This window comes from Mytilus galloprovincialis, chromosome 8, assembly GCF_965363235.1.
Source record: "Mytilus galloprovincialis chromosome 8, xbMytGall1.hap1.1, whole genome shotgun sequence".
NCBI classification, from domain to species: domain Eukaryota; kingdom Metazoa; phylum Mollusca; class Bivalvia; order Mytilida; family Mytilidae; genus Mytilus; species Mytilus galloprovincialis.
Window position 1 is genome coordinate 84135457 of NC_134845.1, and position 27999 is coordinate 84163455.

At 33.0% G+C, this 27999-nt stretch overlaps 1 protein-coding gene, 1 long non-coding RNA gene and 1 pseudogene across 2 annotated transcripts; all 3 read left to right on the forward strand.

The window, feature by feature from the left end:
* The first annotated feature begins 327 nt into the window (after nt 1-327).
* On the forward strand, nt 328-2499 carry LOC143043602 (uncharacterized). The gene is made up of 2 exons (XR_012968495.1): nt 328-432; nt 2410-2499. It is a non-coding gene; the product is annotated as an uncharacterized LOC143043602 (long non-coding RNA).
* A 12371-nt stretch (nt 2500-14870) lies between these two features.
* On the forward strand, nt 14871-15973 carry LOC143042702 (uncharacterized; annotated as a pseudogene).
* Nucleotides 15974-16021: 48 nt separating this feature from the next.
* Nucleotides 16022-16912, forward strand: LOC143043801 (DNA polymerase III PolC-type-like; the record flags this gene model as incomplete). The annotated part of the gene is made up of 1 exon (XM_076215983.1): nt 16022-16912. A coding segment is annotated over one exon (891 nt), but the record flags the coding sequence as incomplete, so codon positions are not given.
* Between the last annotated feature and the right edge of the window lie 11087 nt (nt 16913-27999).

Consider the following 27999-nt stretch of genomic DNA (forward strand, 5'->3'; position numbering starts at 1 on the left):
TGAAAATGATAGCAGATAGAATTAAAATACACTTTATTTGTATGTTCTAAGTATACTACAGAAAAACGCAAACCGGAAGTATAACCTGACTTAAAATTTCATCCAATCCGGATGCCTTTTTTCTCGTTTTTCTCCCAAAATAACTCAATCTGAATTAATCATATGAATGGATGACAAATGCGACTATGCATTGTACCTATAGGAAACAGAGGCGTGTTGATTAATTTATTGTGGAAAGAAGAGAAGCGGCACCCAAAATGAGGTCTTCTCGTATAATAGTATAGATAATGCGAATTAAATAGACGGTAAATGATTTCAGGTACACTTGCTGGAACATCTGACTGTGTGGCAATACGATTCGACGGCACCGATTGGCAATGGACTAACCAGGATTGTACCACGGGTCGTCGCTACATATGCGAGTATCCACGCGTAAGTATGATCCTTCATTTAGCTTATGTGTGGAAATAATTTATTTCCGTAAAAAAACATTAATATATAACTACAATTAACACATCCTGAAGATTTTAGTACACGTCTCCGGTAGGACAATCACAAGACAAAACATGCAATGAAAGATACATGTCTTAACATTAACACTGTGTTCTATGGGGAGTATAATCCGATTACATTTAAAATAGTCAATGTCGAGTTTTGTAGATTATTTACAGCTGTTTTTTGCGAAAATGTCATTGCTCCTTTAGGTCACTCATTGTGAATTATGTGTCAATTTGAAGAATGTCTATCTTATCTTGTGTTGCTTTAGGATATCATTTAATAAAAAAGATATTGATAAAGAAGTATTTTTATTTAAATCTAAGCTCTGCACTTTTCTCCAATATAATGTAAATTTTTAACGTCAAGTCACAAAAGTTCATGGTAAGGTTAGATTTACAGATATATGCTAATATAACTGATTATTTTATCCAGTATGTGCATATATAAATATAGCTCAACATGCAGACTTCTAATACGTTCAGGTATTTCACATCCAATTTTTTTATGGAAATATTCTTTATAAAGCACAAAGGTGTCAGTATTCACCTCAGAAACTTACAAAACCTTTGAATAGACTTATTAAGAAGGGATATAATTACGATACTGTTGTCAAGTCATTAAAGATTGCATATTTTGGCGTTAATATTGAATCACTGGTAAGGTCTTTGCATCGGAACTAAACACATTTATTCTAAAAACAGTTGTTGGCATGACACGGGTTATGTTATTCTCATATATGTTATGATGGTATGATACTAAACCCCTTACGGGAAGGATTGTGCCTGATGTTCATATGATGAAATCATAATCTTTCAGTCAGTTTAATTGAAGTCTGGAGCTGGCATGTCAATTAACTGCTAGTAGTCTGTTGTTATTTATGTATAATTGTCATTTTGTTTATTTTCTTTGGTTACATCTTCTGACATCAGACTCGTACTTCTCTTGAACTGAATTTTAATGTACGTATTGTTATGCGTTTACTTTTCTAGATTGGTTAGAGGTATAGGGGGAGGGTTGAGATCTCACAAACATGTTTAACCCCGCCGCATTTTTGCGCCTGTCCCAAGTCAGGAGCCTCTGGCCTTTGTTAGTCTTGTATTATTCTAATTTTAGTTTCTTGTGTACAATTTGGAAATTAGTATGGCGTTCATTATCACTGGACTAGTATATATTTGTTTAGGGGCCAGCTGAAGGACGCCTCCGGGTGCGGGAATTTCTCGCTACATTGAAGACCTGTTGGTGACCCTCTGCTGTTGTTTTCTCTTTGACACATTCCCCATTTCCATTCTCAATTTTATTAGATGAAATAGAATAATTAGTATCACAACATTTTAACAAATTAACATTTTTGATTAATATTAATTATAAAATTAGGCAATTTAGGCAAATCGCCAGTGTGGACTCTCTTAAACTAACAATGGACCAGCAATTGTCTTTTCAAATTTTGAAGCAGTAAAAATGTTCAATTTAACTCTTTACCTAGGAAAAATTTAAAAACGAAAACTTAAAGAGCAGAAAGTATGAAAAATGCCAGTTTTATGTGATCACAAATTCAGCCGACAAGGGTGCCAAAGAAAAAAACTAGTATATATTCTTTATAATTAACAAATATTTTCTAATCTATACATATTTACATAAATAAGGCCGTTAGTTTTTTCGTTTGAATTGTTTTGCGTTGTCATTTCGGGGCTTTTTATAGAAGACTATGCGGTATGGGCTTTGCTCATTGTTTAAAACCGTACGGTGACGTATAGTTGTTAATTGCTGTGTCATATTGGTCTCTTGTGGAGAGTTGTCTCATTGGCAATCATACCACATCTTCTTTTTTATATATACCTTGTGATCTTAATTTTTGACTTAAATGTTAGTTATTTGTATGTGTCTCTTACTTTATAGTGTTGTATTTTTCAGAGAGTTTGTCCATAGAGAGTTTGCTGTAGTTGTAGTACGTCCTGGAAACTTTATTGTTGCTGCCTGGTGTAATAAAAACATTGAAGCAAATTTGAGTTTTCTTTAACAAAAACAACAGAAAGAATATATCAAGTTATCAAAGTAACCAGGATCATAATTTAGTACGCCAGACGCGCGTTCCGTCTACACAAGACTCATCAGTGACGGTTATATCAAAATATTTATAAAGGTGTTATCATACACTTTTAGACGCAGAAAAGTTCGAGCAACGAGAAAACACGACCTTTCCGAACCCTTACCACTCAAAAAGGCCAACATAAAAAAAAACTTTTCACAGTGCTAATTGTGACGTTAACACATATTTTTGGATGTAGAGCTTTCATTGTAATGTGTACTAGTGTTTGTCTGTTTGTCTTTGTAAGCCATGGAGTTGTCAGTTTTTTTTTATCTATGCATTTGACTATCTGGTTTCTTTTGCCCCTCTTTTCTCGAAAATAGTCCCAAACCAAAGCCGCCAAATTGAAAATAGCCACCAATAGGCAATATGTCAGGTCCAATATATTGGTGAACTTAATAACTTTATAGTAACAGCATGAATTTTGCAAAGTGATAGTTATGACGCTAACAAAGGGTGATGGTTATGGAGCTATTACAAAAAAAAAATCCCGTGAGGCCACCAAATTCAAAATGGCCACAAATAATTTTAAAGGAAGGTAAACTCAATGTTGGTGTAATTAATCTCTTTAATGTAACAACCAGAAACATTATACAGTGTTAGTGATGAGTTTTTTAAACACTTTTGAACAAGAACAATTCCAATATGGCCACCAATAGTCAAGAGGCTAAGTTCAATATATTTGTCGATTGACCACTCTATAGTAAAAGCATGAAACTTTGCATAGTGTTAGTTATATTGATAATGAACATTTTCTAAAATAAAGGCATCTTATTTAATCCATATAAAGCATCTGTACCCCATTCATTGTTGTCTTTTGTCAGCTTGATTCAGTCTGGATCCAACATTCGGCATTGTTCATATTTTCAGTCGAAATTAACAATAGAACAGCTACTGATGTATAGTTGTACAAAGTAGAAGACCAGAAACCCATAGTTTGTTCTTATTTGGAAATAATATGATCCACTGTAAGACTATAAAACAAGATCTAGTAGACACTTTCTCATTGACTTTTTGTACTTGTTTTTTATGACAGAGTGTTATTCATGTCTACTTCGATGGCCAATAGTGCCTGTTGTCGTTATATCCAAGAAGGCATTGTATGCACTACCAATCTATCGCATAATGTTTTCACTTTGTCTGCTGTAGATAATTCAGTAGATCAAAAGATTCATTTCATGGAACCTGCATATTGTTTATCCAACATTTTTCATAGGATGTTCGAGGGTTTTCTTTTCAAACATTTGACCAATCTGAAACTATTTTGTAATACTTTTAAACCGGAGAGTTGAGCAAATCACCCGTCTTTCCGATTGTGAATAAACCTGTATATGCGGCTTAACGAGTATGCTGATTGGGTATTATGTCCTTACCTCAATAAAATACCTTGAAACTGTAACACGAGTGAATGAATCATCGGATGCGTATGGTAGTTGTAGCAACAAATGCTCAGGATATTCTATCTTATCCACCACGTGATGTATTTCAAGTTTAGCACTAAGTTCACATTAAGAGGCTGACACTAGAATTATGGTGCATGTGTCTGGTGCAGTAAAACACGAACTTTAACGAGTCATGATTCGAACAGTCGTTACTGATGATGCTGTCATTACTGTTTCGCTATTCCGTGACATAGGGGTAGACGAACTTTGGATTGTGTTTGGATTAATATCTATCAATGGCCTTTCAAATGTACTAGACAATGAGTGATCACACACACTAATTGTGATCACTGCCTTTACCGGTTGTGATACGGTTCTCTCTTTGCTTGAAAAGAAAAAAAGACTGCGTGGGAGACATTGATTGCATTTGAAGATGTGACTTTAACATTAAGAATGATGTTTGATCAACCGAAATCACATCATCTGGATTTTAACGTAAGATCGCACAAACTTATCAGATGGGGCTAACATAGTTAACGAACGAAGCAAGAAAATAAATATTTGCACAAAAGGGAAGGCTTATTGAGGCTATTTCCTCAACTTGGTCTAGTATTTTTCTCGCATGTAAAACGTGCAATATACTAGGGCAGGTGTTTAGGGGGACGAGCTTGAATTGACTCTTATGCTACCCAGTCCAGGCGCTAATGGATGGCGATTGGACAAAGAGGATCCTTTTTAAAAACTCTTTCTGATTCCTCATCATTTTGTCAGAAGCGTGTACATTGTGGATGTAAGAAAGGATGTCGCGGTCGTTGTTAATGCGGAAAATCGGGTCACCCGTGCACTGCTTTGTGTGCATGTGGTGGTGACTGTGAATAAACATGTATTTTTGGCCAAAAAGTAGTGATTTTAAAAATGTTTTAGTACTATAGTGATTTTATTTTGTTTTAAATCAATCTATCCAAAACTCTACATCGAAGATATGGATTGAGGACTCATCTTTGAAATTTACGCCAGATTTTTTACCGGAAGTGTCAATTTTGTATTTAAACATTTACAACAGAATAAAATTAAGGTTTTGAGGATAACGTAAAGCCAAAAGTTTAATGACCGTCACAAAAAACATCATTTTCTTTACATTTTGAAAAAAAGTTGAATATTTAAATATGAATTGATATTTCTATGTCCGCCATTTTGGATATTACCGGAAGTAGGGGTTTTAAAAACAGATTTCTTATACATTGTATTTATGAGAAGCACCAAAGAAAGGTTACTGCACAATGTAATGATAGTAGCAATACGTTAAAACACTTTTCAATTACCCTCCCTAAAAAATAAGCTTATTTTAGTACAATGTCCGCCATGTTGGATTTTACCGGAATAAGGGTTTTTGAAGACATATTATCTATATAATATATCTAAAAGTAGTAAAAAACATAGGTTTGTACCAAATACTATAATAGTAGCATGATAATAACACCTTTTCAAATACTAGTCTTCTATATTGGGCTGATTTAAGTATGAAGTCCGCCATTTTGGATTTTATCGGAAGTGAGACATTTTTTTCAAATGCCTCCCTATCTGAAATAAAAGAGTAATAGTTGAGGATTAAAATTTATAAAGATAAAGAAAGATTTTGTAAAAAAGTATTAAAAGATACACAGGACAACCATTGGTCACATTACTGTTAGTACTAGTCTTAATTGTAATAATAACATTTCAGATAAGTACTAGGACAAACATTCCTATATTGAAATATTTTAATAGATTTGTTACAGATACGAAAGAAAAAGCAAACGTATTTGCAGAAAATTACTACAAAGTCAGTAGTACATCAAATTACAATAACGACTTCAAAGAATTTAAGACTAAAACAGAAAAAGAAGAGATAAATGATTTTATTGAATATTACAAAATTAATACAGATTGTTTTAATGAAAAATTTACATTACAAGAATTTAAAGATGCAATAGCTGATACTAATGATAGCTCTCCGGGAAAAGATAGAACAACTTATAGTATGTTTCGCCATTTATCTTATAAAACCTTAAGCATATTTTTACTATTTATTAATAAAATTTGGATGTTGCAAGAGCTTCCAAAGGAATGGAAACATTCAACAATTATTCCTAGTTTTAAACATGGTAAAGATTCCAGTGATCCATTATCATATAGACCTATTGCATTAACTTCTAATTTTAATAAGATAATGGAAAAAATGGTTAACAACAGATTAACATGGTTTCTGGGAATAATAATATATTTAACCCGAATCAAAACGGTTATAGAAAAAATAAAAGTACGATACAGCAATGTATACGTCTAGAAAATGCAATACAGAAATCTTTTGCTAAAAAACACATAACAGTTGGAATATTTATTGATTTTCAAAAAGCTTTTGACATGCTATGGAAACATGGTTTATTAAAAAAAATGAAAAAAATGGGTCTTAAAGGCAACATGCTTGCTTATGTTAATAATTTTCTCTCAGATAGAGTACTACAGGTTAAGATAAACAACACTTTTTCAGATATTTTTGTTTTAGAAAATTGTACCCCCAGGGAAGTTGTATTAGTCCAACGCCTTTTAATATTATGGTTAATGACATATTAGATTGTTTAAAAAATTGTGAAATGTCACAATTTGCAGATGATGGGGCAATTTGGAAATCAGGATCATCATTGAAATTCTTACAGAAAAAAATTCGAAGAAGACTTGAATAATATAAGCAAATGGTGCCCAAATTGGGGCTTTTTACTTTCACCTTCAAAAACAGTTACAGTTATTTTTGCTAGGAAATCTGATTGTAATAATATTGTATTAAAAATAGGAAATCACATTTTAGAAGTTGTTAAAGAAGTTAAATTTCTTGGAATTATTTTTGATAGACATCTTACTTGGAATAGTCATGTTCAGTATATTAATACAAGATGTACAAAAATTTTAAACTGTATGAAACGGGCACGAAATGGGGAGCAACAAGTTATACTCTAAGAAAAATTTATATTGATTTAATCAGATCAAAAATAGACTATGGTTGTGAGGTATACAATACAGCCTCTGCATCTATTAAAAAAAATACTAGATAAGATACAAACACAATCTTTACGTTTATGTACAGGCTCCATAAAGTCAGCATCGTTAAAAGCCCTTCAGGTGGAAATGGGAGACCCTCCTTACGAAATCAGAAGAAAAGCGTTAATCGCAAAATCATATTTAAATATTTCTACATTCGAAAACAACCATCCAGCTAAAAAATCAATTAAAGATACAGCTACTTTTGAATTTTATAGTAAAGATATTAAACGTAAATCATTTACATTAATTGCAAAAGAGACTTTAAAAGGAAATAATTTCTCAGAAAATAACGTAGTTATATAGAGAAAGTCAAATCCCCCCATGGCATTTTACAGTACCTATAGTAAACATGTATTTAAAAGATTACATTTCTAAAAAGGATTTACCACATCTAATTAAAAGTGAAGCCAATATTATGATAAAAAATCAATATAAACACCATTTAAAAGTATTCACTGACGGGTCAAAAGATCCAAATAGCAATGCTAGTTGTGCCTTTGTCATTCCAGAGTTAAAAATCAATAAGGGATTTAAGTTGTACAATCACCTTTCTATTTTTATGTGTGAATTGACAGCAATTTATTTATGTATATCATGGTTACAAGACTTTTTACCTTTTAACGTTGTGATTTTTGTAGACTCTCTATCAGCGCTTCAAGCACTGAAGATAAGACACCAATTCTTACTAGACATTCATTTTTTACTAAGATCATTGTATCAGTCAGGTACAAATATAACTTTTGAATGGATACCGAGTCATGTAGGAATATAAGGCAATGAGTTGGCTGATTTTCATGCTAAACAGGCATTAAGTTTTCAAAATATTAATATCTTTGTACCGTTGTTCAAAGATGATTTTAAAACATTGTGTAAAAATTTAATGAAAAATATGTGGCAAGAAGAATGGGATAAAGAGAAAGATAGAGCATTGTATCAAATAAGTCCAAAAATTAATTTTGACATAAAAATACCAAAAATGTCCAGATACAAAGAAAGACTGATTTTTAAATTAAGAACTGGTTATTTACCATTGAACAAACATCTGCATAAAATAGGCATATCTGACACTCAATTGTGTGAGGAGTGTCGTGTTGAAGAAACAGTAGAACATTTTTTACTACACTGCAAATTATATAACGCAGAACGATCTATTTTATTTGACAGTTTAAGAAAATTACAAATACAGAATTTTCAATTAAAAAATATCCTAACTGGATATAATTTTTTACCAATTGATACATACGTAAAAAGCACGAATAGAATGATACTCTAAAAGTATTACTTTTATAATACTTGTACAATAACTTGATTTTATTTTTTTACATAAAATAAAAGGGGTCTACCTACATAAGGAAGAACTCATTGAGATCTGTCCCCACAAAAAGAAAACCCAAGAAAACTTGTTAATGGATAAAATGTTTGTTAAACTTATTTTAGATTTTAAAAAATAAAATGCAGCAAGATAAATGAAAATAATACTGCTGGTCGCACATGTTTCTTTCATTATCCTACAAAGTTAAACATAATATGCCTCATTTGCATCAGGACGCCAATCTCTGGGTCCAAAACGTATCAGTTGGACGGCAAACGTTTTAATGGCTCTAAGGTCAAGACATTGGTCACGTGATAAAAGTTCGGAGTTTACGATTTTTTGGTAAACGTGCATGCCTCGTGGTTTTTGGACTCGTATTGACTTATTTGTACACGTACATTAATAAAAACCAAAGTGGTCAATTCTAGATTGAATTAGCTTCCTTATTTTACATAATTATTATTAAAAAGTGTTGTTAAAATGTTATAAATTCACGAGTGAAGTGAAACTTTTTTTCTGAAAATTTGCGTAGGTCCACGGGAAATCCTGAATAATTTGCGTAGGTCCACGGGAAATCCTGAAAAATCACAACGTTAAATTCTAGCTACATTGAAGACCCATTGGTTGCCTTCGGCTGTTGTTTGCTCTATGGTCAGGTGGTTGTCGCTTTGACATATTCACCATTTCCTTTCTCAATTTTATTGGTAACGTGTTGAGGGGTATAAAATATGAAGTAAAACCATTTTTTGGTTCTCTATTTACTCTATCAGATCACAAAAACCCCGGATACGCAATTGTGTCAGCTTATTCGTGGCGAAGCGGAGATCAAAGGGAGATAACTCGGTACGCACATCGTTGGATATTGCAAGTTCACAACAGTAAATTCGAGTAAACTTATTGATTGCAGATATATTTCGACGACTTCTTGAATAACTTTTCAATATTCCATGTTCCTCTACTGTTGTAACATTAAAATAGTCATGGAAAGGTTGAATATGAAATTTTGTTCAAGTACTTACAGGTTATTGAACACTTCCAAAGAAGAAAATTATACATTTAACTGACTTTTCTCTGAAACTTGGACTTATTGTATATTCTCAAACACCTTTTGGTAGATAGAAGGATACAAGAAGGGTTTATCAGTCATTTGTCAGCAGAACCTGTGCTACAATAGAATTGAACTTTTCAATAAAACAGAAATATGGAAAGAAGGAAATATGGTCTTCAAAATTGTGAACATTACCATTGAATGAAAATAAAATCAATTTGCAGTGGACAGAAGTACATGTACACATTTTGTTTTATCATACCTGCTTTAAGATACAGTGGTGGATCCCAGGGGGTCTGGAGATTGGAACCTCCTCTTTTTATGGAATATTAATGCATTTGAATGGGATCATATAGTTGGAATCCTCATTTTTATCCTTGGTTGAGAATACCACCACCCATGTTTAAAATTGTCTGGATTCACCCTGAGATAAGAAACTATATAAGATGTACAATTTCTATAGCTTGCATTAATCAAGAGAAAAAAATCTGAACACCCAAAGAACCAGAAAGGGATTTAAAACATAATAATCAACACAAACAGTGGCGGATCCAGAACTTTTCCTAAGGGGGGGGGGGGCAGGGGGGGGGCCCCGCTGACTGACCTAAGGGGGGCCCACTCCAGTCATGCTTCAATGATTCCCTATATAATCAACCAAATTTTTCCCACGAAAGGGGGGGGGCGGGCACCTAGCCCCCCCCCCCCACTGGATCTGCCTATGACAAAGATAACTGAAAAAAAGCTGTATTGCAATCTGAGATCATGCAGATCTCATAATTGGGTCAGGATCCCTAATAGACCTTGAGATGAGGAACTCAGATGACGTAATTAAAAAAAATATTAGTCCGCCATACAATTGTGGATGCTGTCATTTTAAAAATGGACATAAATGAACAATAAGAACTGTTTAATAGAGCTGATGTGATGAGAAAAGAAAGATGTAGATTTGACCTGAAATAAATTATTAGAAAGGACAATTTTTTTATTGAATTTTATGATCAGAATTTTGGGATTATTTCATGAGGAGAGTGACATTTTTCACCATCTTCCGGGGTCCATCAATTTGCGAAAAAAGTAATCTCACTTGCCACCCCGAAAATTTAACCAGACATGTATAAATGTATCAGCTTCGATATGAGCCATCATACATGTTCAAGTAAACGATATGGACTGAGCAACGGAGGAAAACGTTACCATTACCGCCTATGGAGAATTAATTGTAAATGTATACCCAATTCCTATTATTTGTATTATTTCAAGTTTTGCTTTATTTTTTTTTGCCTTCTTACATTTGAATTCAAAAGTCCTGCAATTAACCAACTGTTGAGTCCTTTCAATTAAATTATTGATTGAATAATAAGCTAAGCTGACCAGAAAATACAGTTTGAAAATGATTTGTTAAAATAAAATAGTGGTATTATGTCATAAAATATACTGAATCAACTTCAAATTTAATCCAAATTCCAAATTCCACCATTTTCCACATTTGAAAATGCCTGTAACAAGTCAGGAATATGACAGTTCTTGTCCATTCGTTTTTGATGCGTTTTGTTATTTGATTTTGCCATGTGATTATGGACTTTCCGAATTGATTTTCCTCTGAGTTCAGTATTTTTGTGATTTTACTTTTTTCATATTTTCCTGCCCTAAAATGCATAGTCAATTGAACTACAAAAACAAAAACCTGAGACTACTACAATGTATAACATAGAGATTGGTCACTTCACATGTTATAGTAGGCTCAGACAAAAACAAAACTGACTTAAATACAGTATGTTCAGATCTTTTTTTTAAAAAGGACAACCATGAGATATTTATTATTCTGATATCAGAAATAATCTCATAGTATCAAATCAGAATTTCAGTTCTTAGAATTGAGATAATCAATTTAATCACATTATTTACTTTTATAAAAAAAAATCTCATGATATTATCTGGATTTACAATCATCATGATCATTGACTAAGCTTGTCAACATCTCACTTACTTTAAATGCTTTTAAAAGTTAACCTGTCAGTACTAAAATAAAGAGATGTGGTATAAGATACGATATGTTATTCCAATTAAGGGCATATCCAACAGTTTCAGGGGAGGTAATAACAAACGTAAAAGTCGTCTATTGTTTCCCGTAATTTAACGTTGTTTAAACGACGTCATAACGGAATCACCATTGGAATTGCTATGGTCGTCGGGAAAAGGTGGTTTCTTTCTTGAGGAAAGGACACGGCGGGAATCGGCAAAAAAACTTATTGAAAATATTAATGGAAATAGAACTGAAATCTTAAAAGTTGATAAACACATCGCTGATAAACCTGTTATTCAGATAGACCAAGATGACAAAGATGTAACATGGAAAGATGGTCGGCGCCTAGTTGATCTTTCATTACTGGCCGAAGCTTTGAAAGCTTGCGTGGGTTGTGGCTCAAACTTAAAACTGCACAATACAATTAACGAACAAAGATTTGGATTTGCCAGTATTTTGAACATTTCTTGTGAACAATGTGGATACTTGACTGCAATACCAACCAGCAAAAGACATTGCACTGGACAACGAGGACCTGGCGCATTTGACATAAATACCAAAATGGCACTAGGTATGATAATACAAAATAAATGGTATCTTTAATTTATATTAGCGTAATCCCATATTTAATCATTACTTCATTTTACACTCCCCCCCCCCCCCCCCCCCCCCCGCATCATAAAATAACTGCAATTATCTCTATCATTATAGACCATCCGTTATTTTAAAATTAATTTCAATACAGTGTAGATCAACGAGAACAGATGCGTAATGATTTATTACCAAACTCTTCCTAGAGAAAGATAAAAAAAAATTGATTTCTTGAGAAAGATAAAATACGGCGTAAACTAACATTTATCATCTAGCTTTGAGTGGAGATACTATGTAATACAAACAATGACAGTGTAATAAAAAATTGAAGTTGGAAAAAATTGTCATATATAAATTGACATATGTGGAACATATCTGACATAGAAGTTTGCACTTTAACCAAGCCGGTATAAAAGCTAAACATTGCTAAAGGACGAGATCACATAATATAAAGAAATCAATAAGAAAAAAAAACTTAAGGTAGATCATAAGTAAATGTTTTTTGAGACAGAATTTTTTTATAATTTGACAAAATGAAGATTTTCCTATACTTTTTTCAAAAATATAATAAAAAGTATGGGTCACCGTGCTTTTTTTCAAGCTATGAGTCGTTGAAAATTGCCTAAATTTGGTTAGTTTGTTCATGAAAAAACACATAACAGTGCATAAAAAAAATTCTATGAGATAGAATTTTGAAATAAATTGTGAGAAGATAGGTTTTATAAGATGTTTTAAGAAAATAAAAAGAAAACATGGTGTCACCGAACTTGTTTTCTTGCCAAAATGAAAAATAAAAAATTTCCCTATTAGCCCAGTATAAATTTTGTGCTAAAAGAGTTACCTCCCCTTAAATGGCTCATTTGAGAAAAATGATTTTTAAAACCAAAAAGGTTGATATTTGTTAAAATATTTTGAATAATACAATAAATTAGCAAGTTTTCTTTATATAAATAAACAGTCTAACCATTAAATTGCAAATATGTTTCCAAATTTGCTGATTTGGGCAAATAACTAGACCGATTTTGTATTGTGATTGTACAATCCAAGATGGCGGTATACCATGAATCTACCTTAAATCAAATAGTTGGGAGGGGGGTCAAAATTGCCGCAAGTTTTGTTTAATGGACATCGATTTTATATATATACGAAATAGTCAATATTTTTTTCTCCAAATTAAGTTAGGAGGGGATAGGGGGTCAGTACAAAAAAAAAACCTATATGAATTAAGTTTGTTATCCTACATTGAACTTTTGACTGCCGTCCCTTACCCATGATGCATCCTTCTTCCAACGATTTTGGTGTTAACTTATGTATGAGGAAACAAATATAATTTAACAATAAAATATCTTGTAGTAACTGTTCATTATCCAAACATTACTAATACGGCAATTGTGAGTTCGAGTTTAAGTTTTACAGATATTGGAATAGAAAATTCATTTTTTTATTGTAGGAATGACCGATTGTGGCTCAGGACATTGGCAACTCAATAAGTTGTTTGCCACAATTGGAGTTCCAGGCATTTCTGCTAATGCCCTCAAGACACGGGAAAGAGAAGTTAATAAACCCCTGGTAGAAACAGCAAAAAAATCTTGCCTCGAAGCCATTGAAGAGGTTTAACGCTGTAAGTTGGGAATAGCATTGTGTTGTATATATAATCTATATTTGTAATTGTTAAAGAAATGGTAGTACCGTACTACTACAAGTAATACGTTTTATAATATCAACATGTCAAATTGTATGGAGGTCTGTTAGGGTATAGGTCTACCGGTATTTTTATGCCCCACCTACGATAGTAGAGGGGCATTATGTTTTCTGGTCTGTGCGTCCGTTCGTCGTACCGTTCGTTCGTCCGTCCGTCTGTTCGTTCGTCCGTCTGTCCCGCTTCAGGTTAAAGTTTTTGGTCAAGGTAGTTTTTGATGAAGTTGAAGTCCATTCAACTTGAAACTTAGTACACATGTTTCCTATGATATTATCTTTCTAATTTTAATGCCTAATTATATTTTTTTATCCAATTTCACGGCCCATTGAACATGGAAAATGATAGTGCGAATGGGGCATCCGTGTACTTTGGACACATTCTTGTTTTCAACTTTCTTTAATTCCGGGAGATATTTTAAAAAAGACTTCTTCATCGAGCGTTTGCAAAATAAAAGAGAACAACACAGTTGTGGTTTGAGTGCCAATGAGACAACCCTCCATCTAGGTTTAACTTCTGCAATTATAGGTCAACGTTCGGTCTTCAACACTGAGCAAATAGAATCACTTGTACAAGCGTTGAACAGCAAATTGAAATAAAACTACACCTTGACAATATCTATGATTGCCTTGTGGCAATTGAGGCAGAAATAGTCCTGTTTGTGGCAGACTAAAAATTTATAATTGTATAATTTTCAAGATATGGTGTGTTACCATTTTTATCTTGAAAAGGGATAAAAAATAAAATAAAAAAAGAGTCTACGGTCAAATCTTTTTTGTGTCTAGGGTTATGCTTAACAGAGTAACTATATCCATGAGTAATGCAATTGCACTGCTATGCGATTTATTTTTTCAATATTTAATTCCCGATCTTCTTCTCCTTTATGTAAATCCCTCCAGCGTTGGAGCATACACAGCTAGCTGTGTTCCCTTAACGGATTAGTTTTTTTAAAATGTTAACATATTCACAGGTTATACCAAATTGTAATGAAATCCTCCACCAGAACGTTGCACATGCACAAAATTAACATGCCGATAGTATGTGATGACTAAAATATCTATAAGAAAATGGGGTAAAGGTGCTAATGCGACAACTCTCCATCAAATTCACAATGTAGTTAAAGTAATAAATTATAGGCTACAGTAGGCCATTGACACTAAACCTTGTCTTAGTCCTTTTTAATCGTTAAAATTGTTTGTTCTATTGTAGTGATGATACACCAAACAAAGGTCTCGCAATTAAATATGACATGTGTTGGCAAAAAAGGGGGAGTGGAAGGTCGTATGACAGTCCATCTGGAGTTGGTACCGCTATAGGATCGATGACGGGGAAAATACTCGATTATGGTATTTGCGGGAAAAACTGTAGAATCTGTTTATATGCTGAAAAGATAAATATTGAAGCTAGGCCTCATAACTGTAAAAACAATTGGAATCAATCTTCAAAAGCCATGGAGGCATTCACGGGAGCAAAGCTGATGCAGAATATTGAAGATCTTTCTCAACAACCAGTAACAATTCTTATAATGGATGATGACGCTGCAACCATGTCAAAAGCTAGGGAAGTATTGGGACATGAGTTGGAAAAATGGAGCGACATTGGTCACTCCAAAAAGTCGGTAGGAAAGGCATTGTACAACTTACAAAACAAGCATAAGATATTGACTACACGTATCATACAGTATTTTCAGAAATGTTTTTCGTATGCTGTCACTCAAAATAAAGATAATGCTTTAGGGTTAAAGGATGCACTGCAAGCAATAGTTGAACATGTATTTGAAAATCACGTCAAGTGTGGTAACTGGTGCAAAGCAGGAAATGTAAATTATACATATAAATCTCTTCCACATGGCAAACCTTTCGAAAAAGAATCGCTGTATGTTGACTTATCTATTATATTTAAATCTGTTGCTAACCATTCCGAGAAACTTGCCCCTGGAGGCTCCACAAGAGATGTAGAATCTACAAACAATATACATGCAAGTAAAGCCCACAAGCGCACATGTTACAGTACAAGTGAATCCCTTGAAAATAGGATTGCTGCTGCAGCTGCACAGAAAAAATATAGGGTATAACTATATGGAAGATGTTTTTGTTAAGGCTCATTTATCACCAAGTAAAATTTTGGAAGTTAACTGTCAAAAATTATCAAAAGAAAGAAAACGCCAGTTGAAATTTGAAGGAGACCCTGAAATAAAAAAGAGGAAACTTTAGGTGAAAAAAGAGAAAAGATCTAATACGGAATCGTTGGAGAAAAAAGAAGGAGTATCTTATTCATCTAATATGTCATTTACCTCAGTCTGTAACTTGTGATGCAAGTATACCTGTGATCAAGTATAGACCAGATTTATCAGAAGTTGCTAGTTGTGAAAATATCGTTGTCTTCGACTTAGAGACATCTTCCTTAGCGTTAGATTGCGACATTTTACAAATTGCAGCATCACATTTACATAAAACGTCGCAGTACAGTACTTACATTCAGCCAAGTAAATCAATTTCAACACAGGCATCAGCTGTTACTGGTTTAACTAGCAAAGGAGGCGTGCTTTTCTATAATGGAGACCCTGTTCAAGTACTTTCCCAAGAAGCTGCATTTCAAAACTTTACCTCTTGGTTAGAACAGCATAAACCATGTGTCTTAGCAGCTCATAATTATAAAACATTTGATGCTCGCCGATTACTGTACAGTCTGTCAAAATTTACCTGCTTCGGAGAGTTTAGACAAAATGTTAGTGGTTTTGTGGATACTTTGCCATTGTTTAAAACGACCTACCCAGATTTGCCTAATCATAAACAAAATACAATTTTTAAAGATGTTTGCAAAAGTGATTACATTGCGCATAATGCAGTTGAGGATGTTGAGGCTCTTAGAGTTTTGTTAGGCAATATTTCTATTGACTACAAAACATTTTCATTTTCCATTGAGAGTATGAATTCTCAAATGAAGTTCGACAATGTCAGTAAAGTAGACCAAGAGACTTTTACACCCTTGATTACACAAAAAGTTATATCACAGAGAACAGCTGATGTTATGGCCAAATCAGGATTAAAATTAAATCATATATATTATGCATTTAAAAAGGAAGGAGAAGACGGAATTCGGGAACTACTATTAGAAAAGAGACGATATTGGTCCCCCAGAGTTACAAAGAACAAAACGATAATTACGAAGTTAATTGATTATTTCAAAAGACAATAAATACATATATATTTTCATATGTCTCAATTATATTGTTCTTATATATAATGTTGCTCTACTTGTGCTAATATCAATTTTAGTTGGTATTATGTTTTCAAAAAAAACTGTTATCTGAAAATACGTATAATGAACAGATAAAACTAAATCTTATCCTTTTACTTTGGTAAGTCTCTTGACATGATAAAGTTTCTTACTTGATGAATTGATAATTAAAAAATCTTCTATAAACACCTGACTTTTAATGCCCGCCCACGATTTTTTTTTTGTGAAAGTTGTCAGAGGACGTCATAGTCACATCGACAAGAAACTTAGTACATATATTCCTATAGATGAGTGATGAGTTCTTTCTAATGTGCATGCCAAGTCAGAGTTTAAAGTTTGTGGACAAATTTTCAATTCTATTCTTCTTTAACGTATACTTTTGTAAAGAAATTATGTAACTCTATGCATTAGCAACCAGACCCTAATTTTTGCGGATTTAATATTCGAGATTTTATTGTACAGTGTTCCCCCGAAATATATTTTATTTGTTAATTCAATAAAGGAATGTAATTTTTTTTGACGTCACTAATCGTTATTCCACTTGATAAATATATACAATACATACATTAAAAAAAAAACATGTATACGGTAGAAAATATAGGGATATGGAGTAAATGTACATGGGCTAAATAGCACAAAATACATAGAAAAAGTACAGATTATTAATGTGCAGGTCTTTTTATTGTTCTTCATTTTTATAGATTACTGTCTTCAACAATGAGCAATCTATTAATACTCTACAATGAATCAAAACTGCCCCTAGTGTCGACTTAGGTGGTACTATTGGTCAAATATAAACCACATTTCGCCATCTTGTTCCCCATCCGCCTCGGAGTGCCAAACTGTGTGATGCCTATGTACCACGGTTCTCCTGTCTAGAGCACTCAGTGCTCGAAGCACAAAAATCATGCTCGAAATCCAGCATTTTGGTTTGTTGATTTTGGAGTGTGAGTATGAAAAACTGACTCGAAAGTTTTACGACTTCAAGGCCAGGTATACACTTATAAGTTAAAAAGAAGTAAATAAAGATGATTGGCGCAACCTAGATTTTACGTCCATGATAATAGGTAGAAGCATAGAGTATTACATCTATGGTAGAAGTAAATTGTCGCATATGTAAGTAATTACTTCCTTGTAATCTACATCAACTAATCATGATTCACCGTCTGATGGTTTTTGTACTTTTAAAAACACTTTTATAATCGGTTTCTAAAGTAGTTACAGAAATCTTACAAAAGAAGCTCCTTTAAAGGACAAGTATTTAATGCAAAGTCAATCGTAACTACTTGACCATTCTCTTTTCTTGGATTAACTAGAAATAGGCCGAGTAGTTCCGATTGAATGCCAAGTGTGGAAAATAAATTAGAAACGAAAGGTGGTTCTAACTCATGTTGATCCGGAATGACAGATATAAATACGAAATATCAAACAAAAGAATAAATATGTTGGCAATATATTTATAATTTGGAATTTTTGATACTTAAAAAATGAAGCCCGATTTTACCTTGGTTTTTGTTTTAATAGTTTGTAATTCCACGCTTTGCATGTTTCGCACTCGGGTTTCACAATTTTGACGAACACTACAGTAAAACTGACGGATTTATTATCTCAAAAAGACATCCTAAAACTGGTTCATTATAAATAAGAAGATATGATATGAGTGTCATTGAGACAACTTTCCAACCAAGTCACAGAGTATGTTTACATTTTTCAGCTACACTGTCGCACTGACTCTGAAAAATTATCGGGAAATGTAAATGTAACGTTATTTCCCGCAACGTCCTAATTTTTGGCGCAATTTGTGAGGCTTACGGAAGGGATTGAGTAAACAATATTATATTCCTAGATTTTTCTCAAAAACGAGTACGGTGACAAATACTTTTCAAAACGTTAATACATTCCATTTTTTTAAAAGAATAACATATCTTACTTTGGCCAAATCGACACCGTTGGAAATAATATAAAAAATCAAAAATGTGCATTTCAAATGTTCATTTCATGCCGGTTTTTTTTAGGAAACCATAACGTTTTTTGCTTTATTTGAGTAAGAATTAATGCTTTAAATGGTAAAGTTAGATTTTTCTTACCATCTTGAATTGTTTTGCTTCAATTTGAGCCCTATTAAATATGTATATGTTGTTAAAAAAATATATTTCTTTTTTTTAATAAAACTCGTTTTTTAATCAAAAATTACAAAAATGTTCAATTTTCAGCAGCATTTTTTGCAAAAACGAAATCGACAACATATATTTTTTTTGGCAAAATTTGATTCTCTGTCAATTGAAGAATGAAAATTCTTAAAGGGAAAAAATTCTCACCGTCAGAAATAAACTGTTGGATATGCCCTTAAAGGGCCCATGTAGAGCAAAGTAATGTATTGCAATGATTTTTATAATTGACACAATAATGTTGATATAAATTAGATAAATATGAATTTAACCAAATCCATTCTTAGATATTAAACCACAGCCAGATCAGAGCCACACTTATATTAGAAAAAAAGGCATAACAATTATATATTCTACATGTATTAACAGGCAAATATTCTCAAAGTCTCAATTAAAACAATATCTGCACTTTATCAATGTTTATTGATAGTTTTCTGAGCTCAAAAAAATTATTTAAATTGCAACACTTTTCAATACCTCTAGGTTTTCTTGAATAAAAAGGCAATTACATTTGGCACTTGTGCTTAACTTTTCAAAATTTTTACAACTTATTATTGTATTGTCATTAAATTCTTTTCTTAAAAAGTTATAAAGGGGAAACTGACATTTACATATATGGTATAATTGCCAATGAGATAACAGTCTAGAAACTTATCACCAGAGTCCAAGTGTCTGTTAGCAGTGACAGTTAAATTACAAGTCACTTTACATGCATCAACAATGAATAAATTCCATTGTTTTAAGACAAATGAGGAATATAAGAGTAACAATAGCTTTTGCCTTACTACATGAATAATAGAAATGATAATATAAATAAGGAAAAATAGGAGACAAAAAAGACAGGACTAAGCCACTGGACTATATGTAAAGTATTCCCTTACTAATCCTTATAGGAGCTGCTGTATACTCAGAAAAAATGATGTTGAGGACTTGGCCCCATCAATCAGCATTTTAGACATTACATTATTGTCAATTGCAATCTGCTCTATTTGTTCCAACCTATAATGAGTATCAAAATTTATACCTAGGGTGGAAATTAAACCCATGTATGTTCATGTACTCTATTGTTCTTTGTGTACATAAAATGTACATGTATATGAAATATATCAAATGCAAATTTTTTTTTTTTGCTGTAATGTAAATATGGTAATTTGTAAACATCATTACACCCTCATAAAGTCCTAGTAAAGGAAGTCCTTGCACCTAGCTAGACGTGTTTCTTAGGCAAGATGTATTATATAACAATTGAAAGTATCACACGATAAAGGTTGTAAGTATATAGTAACATCAACGTGCAATTAAGGTAAACACACTATCAAACATAAACAACCTACCACGTGTTTGTCTGCTGTGCTTGAATTCAAAACGACCCATCAGGCTTATTTACACTGTTTTTTGCTAAAGCAGACAGTTACATATGTCTGTTCACCTTATGAGGTCTGTTAAGAATGGATTTGCTGTTATGACTTGTGAATTGCATGGAAACTTAATGAAGAAACCATTGATTTTTACCGTAACTTTTGAATACACAACATTCCCAAGGTATCCCCACAAAACACATGGCTACTTTGTAACGATGGCTGGTAACGTGTAGCCTCTTTCTAACGGCGAATGTGATTGGATGATCTTCAAAGATCAATAATAAAATTGCTAATAAATGATTGGATACGAAATTGTGTCAGATTATAAATAGAGGAAAAAATATAAACATTGAAATCCGCCATTTTGACGTAGGAAACAAACTAATTTTCAATCTTGGATTAAAGGACATTGCGCACATTGCCAGCGTATCATGCATAACCAGTCATCTGCAAATATATCTTTCAATTGGTTTTTAACACTTACTTTTCTATGTTTTAGTTAATTTAATGTTTTAATTTACTACAGAACGGGACATCGTTCTCAAAGATGCCGTAGAAAAAATATAGGGGGCGCTGTTTGTGGGCGTAAACATTTTACATACGGGTCCTTTTTGTGTCGACAAGTTGACCTTTATCTGTCAGATTCGGGCGTTTGCCGTCCAACTGTATGGTATTAGTAGTTCCCGAAGTCACGGTGTCAATAATGGGATACAGTTAAGAATTTGATTACCAGATTGATTATTCGGTGGTCTCATGGTCAGTGAGGGCAGTCGGGGTCAATACACAGACCACGACAATCCTCACTGAACAAAGGGACCATGACTCAAACTGGTCTCTTGGTATCTGTGGGAATTTCATATATAATATTTTGTTTCTTTTAATAATTCCAATGTAGGTTACAGAAGAATGCGACAGTCTTTTTTTCTGGCGCATACATAATTTTTGGCAATTTTTCATTTAATAATTAAAACCGGCTATCGGGAAGCAGTATCTAATCTCTATCTTCAGCGATGAACATTAAGATTCATTTATACACTTGTGTATATTTATTAGCTACTACTACCTTACACATCAAAGCAATCATCTTTGTAATTAGCAATGCAACGAAACAAAAGCAAGAACGACAAAATAAACACTTTTTTTTTACAAAAGTAAAACCACAACACATTAAAGACTTTGGAAAAAAAAAACTCACAACTTAAGAACTCACGTGTAGTAAACAAAACACGAAACACTAAGATTTTTTTGATTTTTTTTGTTCTTACAAAAAACAATCACGATAAGTGTAAATAGGGCGCAAGTTCCATATCAGGAAAGTCGCCTCCCAAAATATCAATATATATAGAAAGTACATTTTCCAAGAGACAAAAAAAGTGAAATAGTGTATTTTAACAAAAAATGTATATTGATAAATAAATAAATTTATCATGCCAAGAAATTGCCTCCGTTGAAATTCTGCAAACATCCCATAGAGCAAATTACATGGATGATTAATATTGACCATTTGGCATATGGCTGTGTTCTTAGCGACACGTACATGAAGGTCATAAATTAATTCTTTCAATGAAATCAAATCTTTAGCTACTAATGGCTGCCGTAGAGGGTCGACCGGAATTTTTAGCGAGGATTTCTTGGCATGGAGTAACAGATAGAAAACTCAAGGTTAGAATTCATAGAACAGAAAAGGGGCAGTGGCAAATATTTCATGTATATTTGAACACGGAGATAATTTACCTGCACCTTTTGCCCCAAAAAAACTTTCTTTTTCTTATTTGTGCCTTCCGACTTTATGTTTTGAATTGTAGTTTCACTTTCCATATTCGATAGTTATTCAAATGGAAGCTCCACATGGTAAAAATCACGTGATGCAAGAATATAATATCTTGGAGTTTCTTTTCGGGCATGTGTATAACGGCACTGTAGATTTTCGTATTAAATAAAGAAAGTTGCCGGTCCGGTACATGAATAGATTGGTTAGAAAGCAAGGTTTTAATTTTAATTAGATTCGAAACCTTAATTCGAGGGTTGAAAATAGAGAGAACAAATAAAAAGGGGGGGGGGGGGGGTCCACAGGGAATATTTGTATCTTATGAACTCTATATTTAAAACGGTTATTTTTTTATGTAATTAAAAAAGAGAAAAACAAATATAGGACAAATTGTGATTGGTCTTTCTTCCTTTCTCCCGTATTAAAGTTGCAATCGCTGAAAAAAAATTCAGCACCCAGCTTTATAAAAACTTATGAGACATATAGATTCTTACCTCAATATGAGTGAATTATCGGAGTTCTCCAATCGAGGTAGTTAAATTATGAAATTTTAAGACCGAGCCTTTGGCGAGGTCTTAAAATTTCATAATTTAACTACCGAGATTGGAGAACTCCGATAATTCACTCATATTCAGGTAAGAATCTGTTTCTCTAATTTTTTAAAACAACAAAATTTTAATTTTAATGTCCAAATTCTCCCAACCTTTCTATCCGCCTGTTTCGTTTTCCATTGGGAGATTACTACGCATCTTGTTGCCATGGTTGCAAATGAAATATATTTTAAATCATGAAAAAAGTCAAACAAATCAGTAACTTAATATTTTATAATATTAACCAAGTATTTCAGTAATAGGACAATATTTTTAATTCAACAAATTGTTCATAATTTCCTACAAAATAACGTGTCCACCGAAATATCAGCGAGGATGGATCTACAAAACTAACTACAGCAATGGCGGAACAGCTGTTCACCGTTCATATATCTCTTATTCCTGGGAACTATCACTGTCAAATATGACCCTCCTACGTTTCCTTTGCTGAGGGTTATTGTCAGGTACGCTATGTATGTTGATGTTGAATGTTCCTCCATATATTGGGGCCCCGAAAATATAGTTAAGCCCGGCAGGTGCGACTTGACCTTGTCCAACTGAGATCTGCCTCTCGGATGTTGTTGTTTGATGGACATTTCTTTCTCCCATGTTATTGTCTATCGTGACCAATGTTTGTGATGCCTGAATTCTGTCATCGCAGCCACCAAGAATACAACTGGCGATTTCTTTATGTTTACTTGGATTAAGTTTAGAGTAGCTTGAAATGCTTTGGATATTTCTGTGTCCAGATATCTGAAATGTCAGAGAAAAAAAAAAAATCTTCATGAGAAACCATAATAAAAGCACATATAAAATAAAGTGTTACAATCGTACACATAAGAAATTCTTGCGTTTATTTTTTTACATGTTTTAGGAATAATGCTTTTGACATTTTTAAATTCTGGACGGGATATATATATACATGTATATGACTGAATCCTGACAACCAGTTGATGTTTTTCTGTATATAAAGAAGAAGAAGAACATTATTGAACTTACCAGTTACAGATTAGTCCACTGACACTTGTTTCTATCCACCTTCAAATTGATAGAAACAAGTGCTTGTGGATTAGTTTTAATAAAAGAATGAGAAATTAGGATGGGGATTAGTTTTAAAAAATGAAAGAGAAATTGGGATGTGGTTAAGAAAAAAAATCAGGATTTAGGGACGACACCTCAGATTCTGACCTATCCCCCTACAATATTTTCCTCCGCTTTCAATTGAGATGCTACATGCATAATACAAGGTTTAGTTTTTTACAAAAAATAAATAATGCAGTTTGTGTAATGTACATGATTTCCACTTCCATTTTCATTTAGAGGCATTAAAAAACATCACCTATTTTTCGGTATGTGTAATGGCGGATCATTCACAAATACCTTGACTACTTTGTCCTGTGAGAATCAAAATATTTCATGGTTTGGACCTTAATGCCATTATTAAATAACACATGAGAGCTTGTCACAGTTAAATTAAATTCACATAGCACAATAAATATTTTTTTCTTTATAATAATTGGAATTAGTTTATTACCTGCTTTATATGGTTATGCTCGACTCCTGCATCATCCAGCTTCTGGAGCATAAAACGTCGAGCAGAATGATTTGTTAGATGCCTTTCTGCTCCCTCATCCTGATCATCAATTTCAGTCCTGTTTTCCACTTCTTTTATAATACCTAGAATAACAAACAGAAATCATTTAAGTTTTGACAGTTTGACTTTTGATAAAGTTGTTGAAAATATTAATTTTATATATATATAGATGTACATGTTGTGAAAATGTATGTATGAGAAATTGCTCATTGTCGAAGTCCTCATTGAGACTTAATTGTAAAGACCATCAACAAAAGTGTTGTTTTTAAATGATAATAATTTCTCTGTTTTGAATTTCTATGTATTAATTTGAATTTTGTTTGATGAAGACATTTAACTATCTATTTATTTTTAAGAGTTATTGGTAAAGTTATACTTATGTACTAAGGGATTAAAAGAGAAAATGTATTTCACAATTGTCAGAAAATACATATTTTTTTTTCTTATGTATTGATATCTATTCTTACTTTGTTTTGATCATGAGTAAATCATTTGAGTTCTCTAATCAAGGTAGCTTAATTATGGAATTTTAGGCTGAGCCTTGAAAGAATCTGTTTCTATATTTTTTTTATAACTTAAAAACTAAAATTTAGATCATACATCAACCATCCCATTTCGAAAGAAAAGTGTTCTCCTCACTAGTGAAATACACGATCATTAATGTAATTGGAATTATATTTAACCTTGTTAGTACAACTGTAGTACACTTATCTATCGATGAGTGATCCAGGTTCGAATCCTGTGCAAGGTAAATTAACTGATGGCCAATTACAATAATTGGAAATTTAAATTCCCATTTTGTTTGTTTGTGTTACTATATATAACTAATTAAAAGTTATCTAAGTTTTAAATTTGGTTGTGAATTTTAATTTGATCAAGACTAAGGCCCATACTTTAAAACTTTTGATAACTCATTAGTAAATAATGTTACATGGTACATGTAGGACTTGTAATTTGGTACAAAATCCTGAATTTTTGTTTTATTAACCTTTTTTTTTAGCTCTTTACCACACCTATTTTTTTGTAGAAAAGCACTTTTTTTGGCCTGTACTGTGTCATTATCAAAACCAAAATTAATTGTCAACAAACTTGGTAATAAAGAAAAAGAGCTAAATTAATGTGTTGAGGCAATACGAAATAAATTTCTTCATTCTCAGTGAAGTCATTAAAACTTTCTTGAAAAATTAAGATATTCGCTAAAGATAAGCAAAAAATCAAAATCCATTTTTGAGGGTGCAGATACATGTACATGTAGGATTAAAGGACTATTTCTGTTAACTAGACGTTATAGGAGGGGTTTGGAACTGATTTATGGATGCAGATCACTTTTATTCACAAGGTTTAATTCAGCAAATTTCATTTTTTATCAACTACAAACATTTCATCCAGTGTTTCCACATTTAATGTAGGTCCAAGATTAGAATCTGAAAAAATGAATTTCTTGTCACCTTTTCTACAAGCTTGAGAAAAAAAATATTCTACACACTCAACAGTTGAATTTTCTCATTACCAGGCACCCGGCAAGCCTCATGCCTATAATGAGAAATTTCAACTGTCTCGAGGGTAGTTATATAGATTTCACATTGAAGTTGGAGAAAGAAAAGTTTTTAAACCTATAGAATGTAGACACCTTGTATTTGTGTATTGATTGTTTTGTACCTGATTTTTCTGCCATTATCTTCATAAACTTGCCCAGCTTATTTACTCCCACTATCTGACTTTTGTACCATCTTGTGGACTTGTGGTTTGTATTCTCTTGGATGTAAAATGGATCCTCAGGTTTGGAGAAATTTACAGGACGCTTTGATTTGTACAACTTGTAGGCCTCAACAGGACATCTTGTCTGGTCAGTCAAATTGGCCCAAGCCCTCTGAGGTATTTCCCTTTTATTTTTCACATCTGTTCCTGTCCTGGTTTTTGTATTTCTTTCATTCATTTGTATGTATTCATTATTTTTGTGATCTTTACAAAGTTTTACATCTCCCCACCTCATCTGATAATGCTCTGTAACACCACGAAGCCCAAAGTAAACGGTATTACAAAACCAAACTGTATGGAGTAATGCAGTTGGATTTGATAATCCCAGCTGTCCACTGCTGAACAAGGCATCAATATCTGCATCAGTTAACACATCTGCTTTGCCAGTTCCATTTCCCTTACCCATTTTTTTCAAGTCTACCTGTTTAGCTGTAAGTGCATCTCTAGTTTTGCAAAACTCTATACTTTTGGTAAGATCATGTCCATAATCATGGCGCTTAAGGAATCGGTTGAAACTGCAAAACTGGCCTTTTAATGTTGCTGGTTCATAGTTTTCTCCGTCACTTTTTCTGGCAGATATGAAAAATTGGCTAAGTAAGATGTTCAATTCTTTGGGTGGAATGTTGTGTATTTCCCTTCTTTCATTTTTTTTCTCTAAGAACTGTACAAGTGTGCGAAGGTCTGATGTATTTTTTTTCAAGGTACCTCTATTTTCCTGATTTGCTATAAAAATATCAACCTCTTCATCAATCGGAACAAACTGCCTAACATATTTAGTGGTATCTTTTTGAACAGGTTGAAGTGATTTTTCATTGTTTGTTGGAGGAGGGGGGAGATCTGGTAGGACTGTAACTGTCTGCATGTCAGAATCATCAGAATCATACATTTGAGATTGAAAAAGTTGCAGAAGTTCTTCTGTTACTGCAGGAGGGGAGGAAGGAATTACTGGTTCTTTTGGTACCTCATGAGGATCAATTAGAACGTCAAATCTGTATCTGGCTTCAGTGATAATTTTCCCATCGTTTAGTTTGATTTCCCATAACGGGAACCCAAAGTTTTCATTTTCAGCTAGTATAACACCCTCTTCCCCCGAGAGAAGTCTTACTCTTTTTCCCCTTTCTAGAACTTCGTTCAGAGACATCTTTTTATTATTCAATTTATTTAGCAGACGATGCGATCGCGATTTTGTTTACACGTAACCAGGGAGTTTTACGAGTTTAAAGCAGGCCAAGTCCGAAAAGTTCGAAAGTAAATTGTTTTGTTCCTGAAAGTGCCTCCAAACAAGGTGCACCAAATATTTGATGCCGATTTCGAAAAAAGTAGTCCCGGCAGAAATATTGACCAATGAGGTTCCGAGAACAGATTTTTCACTAGTGAGGAGAAATATTTTTCTCACACCGGTCAGGAAATGTGAAAATAGCACAAAAATTAGAGAAATTATTATCTTGGACTATTATACAAGTCCAAGCTATTACATAAATATAAAACAGCTCAAATTTTTTTTAGTTGACTCGGATAGAATACTTTTACAATATAGTTCATCATATTGAAATATGAACGCGGACCCCTTTGAGAACACCGTATCGACTACATCCAATAGTGAGGAAAAACGTAATTTTTTTAAGGTAGAATTCGCCAATAAAGGTTTAGATGCTGTAAATATTAGCAATATTTTCCATCAAAAATCTGTACAAAAAACTATACCTGATTACTTCAAAAATAAAGCTACACCTGTTATTTCTTATACTTACACCAAGTCTATTGCATCCAAGATTTTCAACCACAAGAGAGTTTTAGAGGCTTTTA